Raw genomic sequence first — 18,904 nt, 5'->3', positions numbered from 1 at the left:
GGGGGTGCAGGTTTGATCCCTGGTCGGGGGCTAAGATCCCTAATGCCTCACGGCCAAAAAACATAAAACAGAAGCAATATTGTAACAAATTCAATAAAGACTTTAAAAAATGGTCCACAGGGACTTCCCTGGTGGCGCAGTGGTTAAGAATCCCCCTGCCAATTCAGGGGACACGGGTTCAAGCCCTGGTCCGGGAAGATCCCACATGCCGCTGAGCAACTAAACCCGTGCACCACAACTACCGAGGCTGCGCTCTAGAGCCCACAAGCCACAACCACTGAGCCTGCATGCTGCAACTACTGAAGCCTGCGAGCCTAGAGTCCGTGCTCTGCAACAAGAGAAGCCTGCGCACCGCAACGAGGAATAGCCCCCGCTCACCACAACTAGAGAAAGCCCGTGCGCAGCAACAAAGACCCAACGCAGCCAAAAATGAAATAAATAAATAAATTTATTTTTTAAAAAAATGGTCCACATCAACAAAATAATTGGCATCATAATAGTTTCTACTTCATAGACTTGGTGTGAGATTTCAAATGATACTTGCATATACAGTGTAGCATACTAAGGTAAATGCTCAAATGTTTACAGTGATGATGATTATTGCTTAAAAGTACATATTTATATAAATATATTAATATATTACATATTTATGTAATATATTAATTATAATATATATTTATATATTATGAATTTTTAATTCAGTTTTTCTTTTTATGTGTTCACTTATTTTAATCAAAACAATGTATGCATTTTAAAATAAGTTAGAAATTATCATTCATTTTACAAATTAGCTTGCTGTGGGATTTCTGCAGTTACTAAGCTTCTGCAGTGAATTAAATGACTGATTTGTCAAAATTTAATTTCCGTGATTTTCAGGAAAACATGTATAATTTGCAGAGGAATTTATCCATATGATGTTTTATAAGCCTGTGTTTATATTTGTATCAATGCCTTATGTAAACAAATCCTAGAAATCAAGGTTAAACTTTACTTCAAATGCCATTAAAACTAGATTCTAATGTTTTATTTCTAAATTATATCTTTGTAGATATCAAGAATGCTCATCAAAAAAATAAGTGTCTTGTGAAGAAGTACTGACTACTCTATGGTTGCTTTCAGTTTTCTCCCCCTCTAAATACGGGCAAAATGATTATTTCTTGGGGTGTTAAAATTCTGCTATGAGTTAGTCAAGATCTTGATAATATCCCAGAAAGCAATCAGAATGCTGCACATCTGCCAACTAGTAAACTGGCCAACTGCTTGTAGGCTGTGTCACTAATAATGTTTAGGATGAGGGAGTTTTAAATAAATGTTCTTATGGATCATATTTTATGATGTTACTTTTATTTGTGTGGGAGTATATATATGGCTAATTTAATTTTACAGAATAACTAGAGCATGGTAAGCTCTTGGTTCTGGTTTATCTTGGATTTTGATGGTAGGTTGATTCCTTTTGCTTTTTAGTATTCTTTCTTATTTTTTCTCTTTGTTTTAGTTCTTTCCAACATTACCTACTCATCTTACAGTTTCATCCTTTTTTACTTTTCAAACTTGAAAAGTTTGTATTTGGGACTAATTGTATATATTTATGTGTTTAAGTAATTTATAAAGGCAGATCCTGTTCCATTCTGTTTTGGGCTAATTTTTATTCTTGTGTTCTGTGAAGAATTCCTTCATTCAACAACAAATAATTATTAGGCTTCTGTTAAGTGTCCAGTACTGTTCTGGGCACTAGGGGTATAACAGTGAATAAAAACCTTTGTCCTCAGAGGAGTTTACATTCTGGTCCCAATGATTGATTATGGCTCTGATAATGAGTTTGATAAGGCTGAAAATGTAACTTTTTCTTTTCTGTGAATACAGCTTTATAAAATAACCATGAAGCATGCTAATGAAGTTAATAGAATACTTGAGTTCTCATTCTTACTCATATAAATAAGAGAGTAGTATATTAGAAAATCACAAATATTTAAACCATAGTTTTTATTATTTTCAAATCTGCCATTTGTTATCCTTGTTAACGGTTTATTTTAATCAGACTTTATTCTTTTTTTTTCTTTTTTTTTTTTTTCCCTTTGGACTTCATTCTTTTGTTTCTAATCTTTCTTTTCCAGAAACTGGCAGACCTTTCTCTTCGTATCCAGCAAATTGAAACAACTCTCAATATTTTAGATGCAAAGGTTTGTATAATTTATAGGATAAACTTTGCTCTACATATACCAACTGTCTCAGTCACACTTAACTTTAATTGCATTTAGAAATGAATTCAATTTAGCTCCTGCATCCATGAAGTGGTGCAGTGTGTTCTTTTGTTTAATTTATTATAATTGCAAAGGAAATGATCTTCATTATGAACCACTGAGTCTGTTTAAATGTACACATGGGTCAAGGTTTTCTTTCATTATTTGAATCAAAAGCATAATGAGTAACATGTTAACAAATTGAACTGTTACATAGTTTACTTCATTTGATGGAAAACTCAGAGTTATCTTAATAGTAATCATTGATAACACAGGAAAAATTATGTAAAACTTTACATGCCTCCAGAGCAAAATTTGGAGAAAATATCACCTATTTTCCATTTGTAAATATATTAAATGCTAAAGTAAAGAATACCAATTTTGATGTCAGAAATTACAAAAGATAATTTTTTATCTTATAAAAGCAAAAATAGAAGGTTGTTTTGATTTGAAAGCTTGCAGGTTTTGTGTGCTTTTCTTGTGTATAAAATAATGGAGATGCTAGTATATTTTTGTGACTTTGTCCTTTTTTTTAACATCTTTATTGGAGTATAATTGCTTTACAATGGTGTGTTAGTTTCTGCTTTATAACAAAGTGAATCAGCTATACATATGTGACTTTGTCCTTTTATCCAAAAGTTTGATCTGAAAAAATATGTATTGAATATTTATAAGGAAGTGAAATGACTAATATCTTTTAACATAAGGATCAGAATGTCTAGCTTGTACTTTCTACATCTTCCTGTGGACTTCAGCCACTGTATTTCCCTCAGAACATTTCTTTAGCTTGTAATTTAGGATACTTGGCCTTGAACATGTTCAAGATAGTCTCTTAGTAGCCATACCCACTTGAAACTATTTGGGCCATAGCCACTGCGCTAAATACTGTCATCAATCAACAGTTCTCAATGAATATTGCTGCTTCAGATCTTATTACCATTGGTTTTTCATTATTTTTTATAATGAATATGTGTATTATTTTAATGTTTGTGGAATCCTTAAGTTAGAGTTCAAGGTCGCAAGTTAAATTGCCATATGGACAGATTAAACTTAATTTTTTCCGTGGCCATAGAGTTAATCCTCAAAGTTAGCCAAACATTTGACAAATGTATATTCGTTGATATCAGGATGAAATCAGAAAAGAGGGTTTGCATGGATCTTGTAAATCCAACCTGAAATGCTTAACCACTGACACCATGCTCATTTTTTGTGTATGAAAAATAATGCATTTTAGTAATGCATTATTTAGTAATGCATTCAGTGATGTTACTAAAGAATAAAAAGGAATAAGCTGTATCATACATTAAAATGTGGCAAGAGTTTTCTCATTTCCCAGATTATTCAAACTTAAAATGTGCTACAAAGCACTTTTTGAGGGGTAACAAAATATGTTTAATAAAAATCTTTTTACAACTTTGTGAGGTAAGTTTTCTTATCCTCACTTTACAAGTGAGAAAATTGAGGCCTAGGACGATTTACACAAGGTCACATATTTTGTGACTTAGACCTAGGCAATCTGACTCCAAATCCCATGCTCTCATTCCTTACACTAGGATTCCTTAGATTTTAAAAATAATTCCTGAGAAAGAATGGTGATATGCTAAATTAGATTGGTGAGAAATTCTTCAAAAATATTTTATTTGTGAATGCCTTTCACTTTTAAGTAGTTTATGGCATGGAGAATTTCAACCAAAGATGAGATTTTATAAACCTATTTCTATAGGCTTAAAAACTTATGACAACTATTTAAAACACACACACACACACTTAGAAACTTAGTGTTTAAGAACCTAATATTATCCTCATATACCAACATTAATTTTCTTTTCTCAGTTGTCATCTATCCCAGGGCTAGATGATGTCACATTTGAAGTATCTCCTGTAAGTGTCACTAGGATCACAAATGAAACACATTCTGAAACCACTTCAGAGCAATCACAGGTAAGTATTTAAGTTCCAGGAAACATGAGCAGATATCTTGGTTGAACCAAATAGACCTAATCAGCTGGTTTGAAGAAAGAAGTTAAATAAAAATGTAACACTTTGAATAGTAATATTTTAAACTTTAAGATAGAAAATGAAGTTTGAAAAAAAGTTATTAGCTTTTCATTTGTTATTTTGAAGGGCTTCCTGAAGTTAATATTTTTCTTGCCTATAAAAAAAAGAAAACCTATACAGAACTAGGAAAAATCTTGAATGTAATTGTTTTCTTCAAGTTCACTATGGAAATATTTTTCTTAGTTCTTATAAGAAATGTATCTTTTAAATGTTTTATTATAAAAACTTTCAAACGTGAACAAAAATAGGATAGTACAATGAATACCCAAATGCCCATTACCTGGATTCACCAGTTAAGATTTTGTTGCAAATGCTTCATCTTTTTTTGTCACTTACTGAAGTGAATTCCAAGCATCATGTTATTTCACCCCTGTATAATTCCTTGTGAAAAGTTCTGAAATTTTCTTGTGTAACCACAATGCCTTTATCATATACAATATAATTAACAATAATTCCCTGGTAATATCTAACTCCTTGTTGCCTGAAGTCTGCTCCGTGGGCCAGCAGCCTCAGAATCACCAGAGGGCTTGTTAGAAATGCGGGATCTCAGGTTCTACCCCAGACTTACGGAATCAGAATCTGCATTTTAACAAGATTCCTATGTGATTTGTAGACTCTTGAAATTTGAGAGATCCTGATCTAAGAAATACCGGTTGTCTTAAAAAGTGTGTTTTGGGAGTTGATTTGTTTAAATCAACATCCTAGTAAGACCCATGCTTTGTGTTTGTTATGTCTTAATGTTCATTTATGCTCTGTATAAATTTAAATTTTATATGACTTTTTATTTCAAGAAATAAAAATTCTTTGTTGTTTAAGAACAGATAATCTCTAGTGTATCTCAGTGAGGTATTAAAATCCAAAATAAAATAATCACTAAAATGGTGGTCTAACAAGTAATACCAAACAAGCAGACTTCCTATCTATATGGAATTCTGCATTTGTACCTGGAGGTACTTTTCACAGGATATTTTTTAGATCATGATGGTGTTGACCATGATGATAATAACTAAACATGTAAAGGTTTTTTACTGTGTGAGGCATGCTTAGTGCTTTTTATAAATTAAGTCAATTCTCACAACAGCCCTGTGTTTACAGATATGTCAAATGAGGTACACAGAGGTTAAGTAACTTGCTGAAGGTCAAACAGTAAGAGCTGGAATTTTAACCCAGGCAATCTGGTGTCAAGAATCCTAGCTCTTATATGCTACACTGCACTGTCTCCAGCACCTGCGTTGAACTTGTTAAACAGATTCAGTACATGTGGTGCAAGGCCCTGTGGGAGAAGCCATATATTTAGAGATATTATGTATTTGGGGAATGAATTAGATGACCATTTACTTAATAATTAGATATTAGAAAATTAAACATCCACTTAATATAACAAATTCCATTATGATGGCCACTGGAATATATATAATATACAAGAGTAAATCCAGATGTTTAGAGGAGTTTAACTTCACAAGGTTTTTTCAGTTAAAGATGGACCATCCTTTCTCTAGAACAAGGCATGTGTAAAAAATATTAAATGTTTCCACCCTACCTAGTAATTATTCTTTGGAGGATACTAACTGTCATATGTTTCTATAAATTTCTAAAGTGGTATCTAATTTTTAATATTAATTTTTCCAGGTGTTATTGTGCATGCCATCTATAATGTGTATTTTAAAACTTACGCAGTTGTGTTGGTCTTGCCTATTTAAGGTCTCAAAAAATTGATTATGAGTAATCACAACTGAATTATCTAAAATTCAGAATGACCTGATAGTCTGGCAGTTTTATTTAAAAATAGTATATTAATTCATTTGGATAATTTATGAAGTGTTATTGGCTTCCTGAGTTTTAAAAAGTCCTAAAATTGTGTCTTGATTGGATTAATAAAATCAGCATGTTCAGCATGTTCTTAATATTGAAATCAACTTTTTAATTTCTTCTCCATTGTTTTTAGTTGGTATATTTTATGTAAAATGTTTTGAAATGGACTGAAGTATTGCTTAACACAGAATTTCAATTGACATTACAGTCAACTCACTTATCAGATAAAGGATAATCGTGAACTTTTTTTTTAATCATCCATTCATTGCATTCTCCAATCTATTGATATATATGAGTCAAAGACCCAAGGTTTGCATGCTGATTTTTCTGCAGCTTTAATTTCATGGTTCAGATCTTATCATTACTCACAATAGAACATCCAACTGTGCAGATTGAGATTAATTTGAGAATAACATGAAGGACAGTTGAGAAGTATGATAGAGGATTTGAGTCATTCAAATAGCAAAGGTGTAAGACCTGATATAATTAAACCTTGTTGAGGTCTTAGTTATTAGGCCAAAGTTAAAGGCTGAGTTTTAAAATCCATTGGTCTTATATGTAATTATCATTTGCTCCATTGTGCTACTGTATGAGTTTATTGTCCCTATTTTTTTAAAAGCATACTTGGGTCTTGTTTGAATTTTTTATTTAATTAAATGTTTTGGACAGTTTGTAATTATGTATTTTACAGATGAATGTGTATATAAACATATATATACACACACATGCACACACACGTGCGTGCACACTTTTGTACACTTGACACTGTCATATAACAGGAGTAACCTAAAGGATTTTTGGATGTTTTATTTGCTTCAGCATTTAAAAGAGATTTAATTTATATTTGAATTATCTGAGGAAAAACCTTAACATATAATTCATATTCTAAAAACTATGACTACTTAAAGATTTTTTTGATTTATTTACATTTCAGCATAGATATGTAGACATAAAATTGATTTTATTCAGTTAAGGAACTTATTCTTAATGCTAACATACAGATAGTGAGTGAGAATTCACTAACTAGACTTACTCTAAATGTTTAGGTTGATAGAAAAATCAAGAACTGTATATAGACAGTCCTAGCTTTGCACTTAAGTGAAGATAGGGTTCCAATATAGACAAGTTTCAGTTAACATCGTACCATGCAAAGTTGAGAACTGCCTATATGGTAAAAACATTTTTTGAAGAACCCAGTATTCTTCATTATAAGTAGTAATTTTTATAATGTTAATAATTTCATCAGTAGCTGAAATATATAAAAACATAATTTTGTCTGAGAAATGGGTTTCTCTTCCACAGATTCTCCAGGCATTGCCTTTAAAGATGTTAGAATAGCTGTATCCACTTAGAACAAGATTATTCAATGAATGAGGAATATAATTGTGTAGACGGTATAGATACCCAGAAAATCAATTTTCTGTCCGCTTCAGTTGAACAGTTGACAAATCAGATAGCTTTATTAGCTTTATTAAAAGTTTTATTAAAATAATAGGTCCATCAATAATTCATGTTTTATATCAGCACTTGGGACAAGTAAAGCAGAATTCTAATTTTTTAATGCCATGAATATATTTACATCTTTATGGAACAATATAGTGTTGATATTAAGTGTAACTTCCTCTGAAATCATATTTAAGTATTTGTAAATATTTGGAAACATATATCCCATAATTAAATTATTGGTAAATTTAGAAATATGATTTTTTTCTGATATTGATTGCTTTAGAATTATAAAAAGAAACATCCCTTTTAAGTAACATGACGGACCCCTTTTGTGAATTGTCTAAAGATTTATATGCAATACTCTCTACAGCCGAACAGTTTGCAAGACTCTGGACCACAGGAAACTGAAGTAACACCAGAAAATATCTTAACTGTAGCCAAGGATCCAAGATATGCCAGATATCTCAAAATGGTTCAAGTGGTAAGCTAATTTGGTCTGTCTTCTCTGTCTAGCAGCCTCCTCTGAAATTCTTAACCCTGGAGGTTTCATTGTTATTTTTTCAATCTGAGAAATCTGCTAAACCGAGTGACCAAGTTTTCTACTCTCTTACTTCTTTTCTATGTTTAATGAATGCCCTGATAAAGAGTAAGCAGGAGTCAAATCTTTCTAATTAAAACTGACCTCACACTTCAAATTAACATAGTTTAGTATAGATTTATGTAAATTTTTTGCTTTACATAATCTTTGTAAATCTTGGATGTATCAGATAGAGGAATGAAAGTGGACTATTCACTTAGTAAATTGTATGGCTTTAGCTTAATTTCCTGTATGCTAACACAAATGGTTTTTTGTGTATTTTTATTCTGAATTTCACCTGTCAATAGTTTGATTCATAGAAAAGAGCATAAGTCACTTGGCCATGTAAGGTAATGCTTTTAATATTATGACTTGAGAATGTGTATTTTTTCTAAGAAATCATTACATGGTATGATGCAAAAAAGTACAACACAATATTTGCTCTTCTATAACAGCAGAAGTTAATTTCATTCCTGTAGAAAGTCCTATTACAGTAGTTAAAGGAGCTAGCTGTCCATTTTTCAGTTGATCAAAAAATTAATGCTTCTGTAAAATTCTGTTATCAGGCAAAAGATGGACTGATATTAAAGAAGAACAGTTTTGCTGTTCTTGGCATTATTTATCACCAAAATAATTTAAAAGCTAAGACTGTCTGACAACCAGAAAGAGTAGGTTGGCTTATTTAGAAGCTACATTGGTGACAATGGGGAGAAGAAAGTACATTCACTTTTTCTAGCTGTCAGAAGTAGCTGTGTCACTTTCAAAATTCTTCATTGACAGTCAAAGCTCTGGGCTTTAGGCTTTGGCGACAAAAACAGACTTTGGGTTGAAAATATATAAATTTTTTAAACTAAAAGTAAAATAGAGCTAGTTTGAGTGTGAATCATGATAAATGAATTTTTAAAACTAAAACCCAGGAAAGCTTAAGCTAAGCTTAAAATATGGACTGTTAAAAACTATGTCTTTGACACTTTCAAACAAAAGATGAAAAGTTTCAGAGTAACTCTGAAAGGCTTTTTATTTAGTCTCTTCTTGCCTAACCTATATAAAATAGGAAATGGGAAAATCTACTTGATATCTATGACCGCCTTGAAATATTTGATAAAAGACCACATCTTAGGATAACTGTTATATTCTTAATACATTGCCTCTGACTTTACAAGAATTTGAAAAATCCTTATTTTCCTTTTCAGTATTAATCCACTGTCCTTTTATTCCACAAATATTTATTAAACACTTACCCTAAGGTACCATATTAGATATTGTCTAGATTTATTTAGCCAACTAAGGTTCCCAGACACCACTTGTCAATTTTATTTTTGTTATTAATTACTTAGACAAATTTCATTGCTTTTCAGAATTTCATATATAATATATATCATATGTTTGCATGTATATATGTAAATGATTCTTTACATATTTATTCTTCTAATCATGTAGTTTACCATCTCACTAGGAATAAAAGCCAAAGTCCTTCAGAAACCCGTGAGATGCTATACAATTTAGTTCCCTAATTACCTTTCTAATCTCATATCTTCACTCACTCTGCTCCAGCTCTGCTGTCCTCCTTGATGTTCCTTGAATAAATATATGGACAGTCGCGTGTCTCGGGGCCTTTGCATCAGTTCTCTCTACCTGAAACACTTTTCCCAAATATCTTTATGGTTTGCTCCCTCTCTTCCTTCAAATATTTGCAGAAATGTTACCTTCTTTCTAGTCCCATTCCTTTTACTCCTTCCCTACTATATTTTTCTTCATGTAACCATCTAATTATATGCAAAATACTACATATTTTACGTACATTGTTTGTGTCTCTGCTGCTCCTAGAATATACACCTTTTTGTTTACTGCCCTAGTCCCAGTTCCTAGAACCATACCTGTCACATAATATTTACCTATGAATGAAAATGACTGTATTTTTCTCTATACTGTTTTAGTTTTTGATAGGTTTTGGTGATAGATTTCTTTTTTACACTAGCTCAGTGGTTTTTAGAGTAAAAAACTTGTTCAAGATATAGGTTTCTAGTTCCCACCCTACTAAATGAGAATCTCTGCAGTTGGAACTCAGAGCCAGAGCATACATGCTTTGAGAAATGCTCTTCTGATTAAGAACTGTTTAAAAATATTTTACACTGTTTTTTTTTTTTAATAAATTTATTTATTTAATTTACTTTTGGCTGCGTTGGGTCTCCGTTGCTGTGCACAGACTTTCTCTAGTTGTGGCGAGCGGGGGCTACTCTTCATTGCAGTGCGCAGGCTTCTCATTGCAGTGGCTTCTCTTTTTGCGGAGCACAGGCTCTAGGCACCCGGGCTTCAGTAGTTGTGGCACGTGGGCTCAGTAGTTGTGGCTTGTGGGCTCTAGAGTGCAGGCTCAGTAGCTGTGGTGCACGGACTTAGTTGCTCCGTGGCATGTGAGATCTTCCCAGACCAGGGCTCGAACCCGTGTCCCCTGCATTGGCAGGCAGATTCTTAACCACTGCACCACCGGGAAAGCCCCTTTACACTGTTTTATAACACCAAATAATTTTTATCTCAAAACATTTAAGAAGTAATAAATTGTTAGTTTTATTTCTTATTTTTTAATCTAATTCTATAGCAGTATCTGGCACTTAGCTTTAGCCCATCCTTTTTGCTTGGTGTCACCATGAGCAGGGGTTTAATTTTTTCTGCTTCAGACTTTTTGATGTTTTTAGCCCAATTTCCTTGATTTTAGTCCTTTGCCTCCCTTCTGCCTTTGGTACGGGTGTTTCTAATTCCTGAACATTTCCAGTGTTCTGGAAGTGCTGCTTCTTTGTGGTATCCTCCTCTCCAGGCACATGGACTTGGCCTTCCTTTGCTATGCTAAGTCATCATTCTTTTATCTGCTTTTAATTTCCATGTATTGTGGTTCGTGTATGCCTCTTAGTCATTAAAATTGGAGTTCGTGTTTTTTCTTTTTGCCTTATTGTTTGGGGGTAATAATTTTCAAGAAGAAAGCAGGGACCAACATCTTTGCTTTGAAATTATGAGTTCATCCAAGTTAAATTTAATTTTATTGTTTTTAGTTCATTGTGCCAACCTGTATCCCAGAATCTTATTACCCAACTTTTGTTTCCTACTGCTCCCTGTCCTACATTTCATTCTTCAGACAAAACCACAAAACTTTCTCAATATAAGCTCCATGCTTTCCCACCTCTGAATCTAGATCCCCCTTCTCTTGACCACTACATGTCCAAATTCTACTCATCTGACATGTTCCTATGAACACTTTAACTAAATTATCCCAGATTCTGAACCCACCAACACATAAAGCCAGAAGTGATATTTCCCTTCATCTATCTGTCCAACCACTTTATCTGTATTTTTTCTCACTTCATATCTTGTTCTTTGATAATTTTAAAATATTTTTATCTACTTGTGTTGAAAAGGAAATGAGTGGAAGAACTATATCTTGATCGATCTTTGTATTCACTTTAACACCTTACCCAAAAAGGTGCTCAATCAATATTTGGTTTTTTGTTGATGGTTTTTTGTTTGTTTTGTTTGTTTTTTGGTTGTTTGGTTTTTTTTTGGCCGAGCTGTGCGGCATGCAGGGATCTTTCTTCCCTGACCAGGGATCAAACCGGTGCCCACTGCACGGGACTGCCAGGGAAGTCCCAATATTTGTTGAATGTACTATTTTATCCTGCATATTATAACTCTCTTTCTCAACTTTGTGTCCCCCAGAAATGTATAAATGTCCTCCTATTTCATCAAGTTACTGATTTAAAATGTTTTGTAGAACCAAACCAAGAATAGACCGACCAAGCAGAGGTCTCCCTCAAGGTTGATGTGAACCTGCCAATCATTATTCCTTCGATGATAGTTATTAAGCCATCTATAAATCCACTATTTGTCCTGTTTCCTAAGAATATCATGGGTGACTGTCAAAATATCCAACCAGAGATGTAGCAACATGTTTGACAATGCCCAGGATTGTCTTTCATTGGCATGGTCACTAATAGAGTTCCTATCACTTCTGCATCATCATTCAGTTCTGGCTTTTTGTTTAAATATAAGTATGAAATCGTTAAATCAGTTCCCCTCATTGCTTTCTCTATTTGTTGGAGGATGAAATTTTCAACAAGGTAACTTAGGAATTTATCAGATGCTCTGATTTGAACAAAATTAAGCTGCCAGTACAGGTAAAGAACTAATGTCTCCACCCATCATGGCAGTATCTTATCCTTGTGCTTGTTTGCAACATGTTTTAGGAAAACTTGACCTAAATCCTCCATCTGTTCAGGTGGCCAAAAAGTATGTTCCTTCTGATAGTACAACTATTGCCTTCCTTTAACCTCATTTAGGGATTCCTTTATCCCATGTTCAAGAATTTCCATATACATGTGTATGTATTGGTTTAAAGGTATCGTCCGACTTCCATTATAAAACATTGCAAGGTACTCCTTTCAAATGCCAGTTCCCATTCATGGATTCCTAAGTGTTAATCCCTGAGATTTACTTATGTTGAAATTTCAGGTTTGCTATATACGAATAGACACACATACTTTTTTTTAAGCTATTGGATTTGTTTTCTATTTGTTTATATCTCTTCTCTTAATCAGTACCTGATAGTTCTTTTACTCTGCTTTTCTCCCCTGTGGTGTTATTATTGTTCATAGTCTTACAGTTTTAATTGAGGAATTTTTTTATCCTTTTGATTTCAGTTTAAAGCCCCTTGATCATACCTATGGGTCTTGCTAAGCATAAAATTTTGGTTCTTCTGAACTACTTAACACTTTTCCAGGAGTATAATCATTCTAGTGTCATAAGTCATCACCTAAAATATTGATTCAGCAGCATCTGCATAGCTAGTTGTGTTTCCTGTATCTGTATTTTTACAAAACTATAACTTTAAAGAACAAATTACGATACTACCCTGCTTTAGAAAATGCCTCACAGGAGTAGAGAAGAGTCATTAGAGACCCATTGCAATCTGTATTATTGAATATTCCAATTTCTGTCATTGACATGGGAAGAATCTAGATAGCTTTGTATCTCTATACTCCAGGATAGTAAATTGCCTTCCTGTTTTTTTGTGTTAGTCTTCTATGCTGTTTATTCTTCCAAGGTGATTCAGTTCCTTGAGAGTGACTGAGAACAAACAGGGTTCAGAGGGATATAGGTAGAAAGAAAAACAAATTTGATGTAAGAGCCTAACCCCAGCTAATTCTAGAGGGTAGCTTTATTAGAAATTGCCTTATCAATACTAGAAAGTGTTTCACTTTCCCAGAAAGATTGTAGATTTTCATTAAAATGCCCAATTCTTCTCAACCTCAGAGGGTGACTAAGGTTTCTCTTGCTTACCATCACTAAAAATTTAGTTTTAGTTGTTAACGTGGAGAAAGGCCATATCAGCATAATTCATCCAATGAGTTCTGTTTTGTCTATTGGTATGATCTCAAGTAGTTTATGACCCACCATACCATTACTATGGACGCATGTTATCAAAGCTGAATTTAGGGAATTGTTTGTATCAACAAAAGGAAAGATAGCATGGTCTCCAGAAAACCTGTCTTTCTGAAAAAATCACTATATACCAACAATATAAAAATCTACTCCTAAGATCCCCCAAATAACCATTCTGTACCCAAAAGGGAATTAACAGTGCCACAAGTTCTCTCCGCTACTAAGGACAGTAATAGGATTTCTTTCATTTTTAATTGCCTTTATATTTTTGTCATTTAAAAATATGAGTTGCTGCTCCATAAGCAGAGTCTTTCTTATACCTGTAATTCCACATATGCTTAGTTTCTCATCTTTTTCCAAAATATAATATTCTTCCAGTCAGCATCTTAATACTTACTAAGTCCTCAACCCTTTTGTAATCTTTTCTCTTCCTTCCTTCCTGAATTGTTATTTAGTACTATGTCATTCTCTCTCATAAGACAGTGAGTGTGTTTCTCAAGCACTTTCAGCTTCTCCACTTGTATAAAAGTTTGAATTTGCTGACTACCCATGTAGTGATCACTCACTTCAGATAGGAAGACATAGAAAGTCCTGTAACTTACAAACCCTGATGTTTTAAAAAAAAATTCGGGCTTTCTGGGTATCAGGATGAACTACAGTCTTTTTTGGCTTTCTTTGTAAGCTGCCCTGAAAACTTCCTCTTCCTGGGTCCTACATATCTCCTGGAATGTATTGCTTTTATATTTGCCTTTCCTCACTTGTCACATACCTGTAAATCTACTTTAGAGACTAGGTAATTAAAACTGCTTAATATAAACTCCTTTAAACAGAAGCCAACAAAATCTTTCAAATGTCACAAGTACCAATGCACAGAGAAATAAGCTGTGCCCTTCTTTTTGGTCTCTGTACCTTTTTCTGTCACCCCTGGATTACTACCTTCTGTGAGGTACAAAATGATTACAGTTCCAGGACGTAGTTACCTATGAGACAATTTGAATGCCTCAGGGTACACACCAAGATCTTTACTTCGTACTTCTGGGATGCAACATGCTATATAGTTTCTTAGCTTTGTCATGCAATCCTGTGTGACCATATTCAGACCATATTGGCTCTTAAGGTCTCAGTCCCCTCAAACATAAAATGATATCTAAAGTTCTCTCTACATTTATGATCCATTAATTGATCTCCAAATTTGGATCTCATTATTAATGAATGTTCCTGGAACACCTGCTGGCGTTTACTGGGTTTTTTTTTTTTTTCCTTTTAAAGCAAGTTTTACAGAAGATTTTTCAGTGAGTAATAATGTTGTGTTCCAAATATGGCAGGTAATTGATTCTGATTTAATGTTTGTTGTCATAATAGTGCAGCACAAGTCTTTACTAAATTATATATTGCATTTATAACATAACTGGAATTGTGTGCATAGATCACTTTTCCAACAGTTCTCCCCTTTTTATTGGCAGAGCTTGGTGAATCCTTTGCCAGTAATTGTGCATTGGGAAAATTCGACTTCCACATCAAGAAGCTAATGACTTGTATTTTTTGAAACCATATTTGCCAAAACAGTCTCTTTGGACACTTAGTTTTTTTAAAAAGCTCTGTTTTCTTTGGCTGGCTTAAAATGTGAATTGAATAATCTTGGTTCTGGTGGTTCTGATGCATCTGTTGCCAGCAGTGGATGTTGGCCTGGGGAAATGTGAGTTCCATTACCTAAGGAAAGAATCTTCAACTGATTATTAAAAATGTTCATCAAGAAATTATATACCTTGGACCTGGGGAAACTAATCAAGCATGAAGTAGAGTACTCTTTAGATAAGGTATAGTTTTTTAAGAGTAATTAAGGGCTTTAAAACCTTGTTTGGGACATGACCCACATGTGACTTCCCATGGTCTAGAGAGTTCCAGGGTAGGTTCCTCATCAGTGATTGGCAGTATAGTCAAAAGGAGGCGCTACTGTTTCATATATAGTCAGAGCTATGGAAAACACTGGTGCAGATTTAGTTTAACAATTATATGCTATTTTTTATTTTTATTTTTAATTCTGTAGGTATTTTAATATGTGTTTTGTTTATAATAGCTAAAGTTTACTAACCAGTATCAAGGTCAGTATTTATTGATTACATAAAGGTTTGGGGGCAGACAATTTCCTCTGGTGTTTTAGCATCACACTGTTCATTGAAGGTAAAAGCTAGCATGTACAATGATTGATTTCCCACACATACGAATGTAGATAAAGAAAAGATACAGGCGAACATACATGTCTGTTTAATTAGTTGTGTAATTTAGCCAGCTTTGAAAATTGAAAAGGGAAAATACTTTATCCTTCTCAGTTCCATTTCCATTTGACTATAAAAGAGATAAGCAAAGCTTAGCAGAATGGTAAGCTGCATGAGTAGTAACTTTGAGTTGGCATAAGTGGAGCTCAAGTGACCACAGTTATCCTGCTTCCTCTACATTCTATCTTGCATCAAATGCAAGAAGGATTGGATAGAGATTTTCCCTAAGGCAGAAAACAGTGACAGTTAGCTGCCAATTGAGAGCCCCTGAGGTAACAGCCTATGCTTTGCCATGGCCTGAGTATCTGGAAAACCTAGAAACGGGTACTTTTTGTTGTATCTTTGGCAAAAAACAAACAAACAAAGAAACAAAACAAAACAAAAACTACCCAAATTACTTATTCTCTGCTAAAGTCAGTGAACTAACCTCTAAGGAAACCATGTGTAAAGAATTATTGCCAGTTTTCCAGATTATGATTTTTCAATATTATGGCTTCCTTTTGAATCCTTCCCAAGTTTCCTTGAAATTGAAAGTTAGGGAGGCCAGAACCAGTCATACCATGTACACATTTAAGGTTAAGAAGTATTGCTTTATGACGTATTTACCCTTTTGTTTATTCCTTATTTTATTTTTCTCATATATTTTTGTTAGAGAGCAGTAAACAATATTGCTAAATTCAGGTTTTAAATTTCTTGCTTTCCTGATGTATTTGTTTTCCTGATTTCTTGTTTTCCTTAGAACACTGAAGGGAAAACACATAGTGGGCAGACCCTACAAAGTTAGATGGTTGTCAGTATCCATTTGGTAATATTATATGCACCTGCCTTGATGCTTATCTGTTCCTCACATTTTCTTCACTAATACCACTTTTGCCATAATCATACAGCTCAGAATATTTTTAACGCTTGCATATTTTCCATTATAGCTATCCTTGTGTGGCATTCAATTGCCATGAAAGTAATTTTTTTTAAGTTTCTTTGCACCTCTTTTTTTTTTTTGGTTGCGTTGGGTCTTTGTTGCGGCGCATGGGCTCTTTGTTGTGGCGTGCACGCTTCCCTCTAGTTGTGGTGCACGGGCTCCAGAGCACGCAGGCTCAGTAGTTGTGGCATGCGGGCCTCATGTGTCATGTGGGATCTTGGTTACCCGACCAGGGATCGAACCTGCGTCCCCTGCATTGGAAAGCGGATTCTTAACCACTGGACCGTAAGGGAAGTCTCGCCATGCAAGTATTGATTTGAATAATTTGTTTATAGGAACTAGTTGTTTAACCATAACAGTTTTTATTTATGGTGCTTATAACCTCTGGAAAATATATACATATTTTGAACTGTGAACTTCAGGAAGGTTTAGAATTCTCAGTCATATTTGATGAATGGTCATACATCAACAAGCCAGTGTACACAGATGCCAGTCTCTCTTAGAGTTGTAGGGGGATATTTGGTTGCTGCATGAATTCTTTGATTTTTAGTAATGTATCAGATAATTTAAATTAATTTAAATAAAACAAAATTTAAAGGAGGAGTAAGTGCAACATAAGAGAATTCGGGCACAAAATAATCTTCTTTTAAAAATAATTCATAAGGTAATAAATTTAGGATGCTAAATTTGTCAAATCAGTTTTTCTTAAAACTGTGTATGAAGAGATTATATTTCTTTAGGAATTTATTCTCCATATCATATTTTTGTATCATCAGTATCATAAATAAAGTAATTTAGATAATGTGTGGGACAGCATATCTGAAACAGTCCTTTCAAGCCGAAACATTTAATTATTTATTTCAGTTTATTTATTTTGCTAAGTGCCAAAAAAATTTACTTCATCTGCCTTAAATTCATTATAACACCATAACTATGCACTTCTCCCCACAAAAGAAAGAAAAAGGAGTAAGAAGTAAGCAATCAAATACAGGGGAGAGAACTTTTAGAGGGTAAGCTTAAGGTAGTTTTGAATTTAATAGGAATTTCATTTAAATGATATATAAAATGGAAACCAATAAAGACCAGGGGATTTAGCAGAAAAATATTTTTATCTTTTGACTTCATATCTTTCATTCCAACTAATTTAAACAACTCCTTAACTCTTATGATAGAAGTTGTGACAAAAGCAACAGTACATCGCTATTAAAGTTCATAAGGAAGGTTTTGAAGATTGCTAACAATGACAGTTTTTATACTTGCTGAAATGTGCAGTATAGTTCTTTTACTCTGAAACCGACTATAAAATTTTAGTTACCCAACTTTGATTTTTCAGTGCCCTTTTATTTTTTTTTCCTACTGACCACCTTTGCCAGAAATAAGGGCCCTCACATAAAAGTTTTACAGATTGGCGAGGAGGAAATAATATTAATGTAAATTAAGTAGTTACTTCATTAGATTTACTCTTTTTAGAAATATTGTGATTCTCACCTTAACTATAAATTAGTCTGTCTAAGACTGTGTAAATTAATGGGAGAAAAAGTAAAGACCAGAGAAGCAGATGAGCTATAATAATGAAGTGGGCTCACCTCAGGTGGGAGAGAAGTGTCTTAGAGGTTTTAAAGGCCATCAGCTTGAGGAAGACATTTTAGCACCGTATTCTGACAAGGATCTCAGTGAAAGCATTCGTAATGGGGTGGAGGCCTGGTGCAGAAGATAATTGGTTTTGAATGGATCACAACATCATTTGTAAGTTAATCTTTTGGTAAGTATTATTTTGCAATTTGGAGAAAATGCTAATATGTTAACTGTATGTTTTAAAAAAAATAAAGTACATTTCAAAATATTGAATTTTATTGGGAGAAAATGAATGAAAATTATCTATTCCTCTACCGGAGGATATCTACATCTTTTGTATTTATCTTAATACTGCAATTTTTAAAAATATCTCCAGATGTAAATATATCTTACCGAAGTTTTTCATAATGTAAGGCAGCATCCTAACTTTTCTTTTCTTGTTCTTTTCCTAGCCCAAGTTCACAAATGATTTTTATTCAGTTGGTTGGTTAGACCATGTGCTGATGACCCATTGATTCATTGCCCTTCATTGTGGTTCTGAACCCACATGTAATGCCCAGTCTTGGTCATCTCT

At 33.6% G+C, this 18,904-nt stretch overlaps 1 protein-coding gene across 6 annotated transcripts in view; it reads left to right on the top strand.

Annotated features, from left to right (window-relative positions):
* Nucleotides 1–18,904, top strand: part of WASHC3 (WASH complex subunit 3) — a 77,695-nt gene that overhangs the window by 9,018 nt on the left and 49,773 nt on the right. For 5 of the 6 annotated variants that reach the window (XM_082349683.1, XM_082349680.1, XM_082349682.1 and 2 more), the window contains exons 3-5: nucleotides 2,115–2,180; nucleotides 4,074–4,181; nucleotides 7,927–8,037. In XM_082349683.1, coding sequence (XP_082205809.1) covers nucleotides 2,115–2,180; nucleotides 4,074–4,181; nucleotides 7,927–8,037 — 285 coding nt within the window. The remainder of the gene's footprint in view (nucleotides 1–2,114; nucleotides 2,181–4,073; nucleotides 4,182–7,926; nucleotides 8,038–18,904) is intronic. The other variant, XM_082349681.1, reaches the window with a different exon arrangement.

The sequence above is a fragment of the Balaenoptera borealis genome (assembly GCF_965194805.1).
Source record: "Balaenoptera borealis genome assembly, chromosome: 13".
NCBI classification, from domain to species: Eukaryota; Metazoa; Chordata; class Mammalia; order Artiodactyla; family Balaenopteridae; genus Balaenoptera; species Balaenoptera borealis.
The sequence above is the reverse complement of the archived record's forward strand: the minus strand, read 5'-3'. Positions and strand labels throughout refer to the sequence as shown.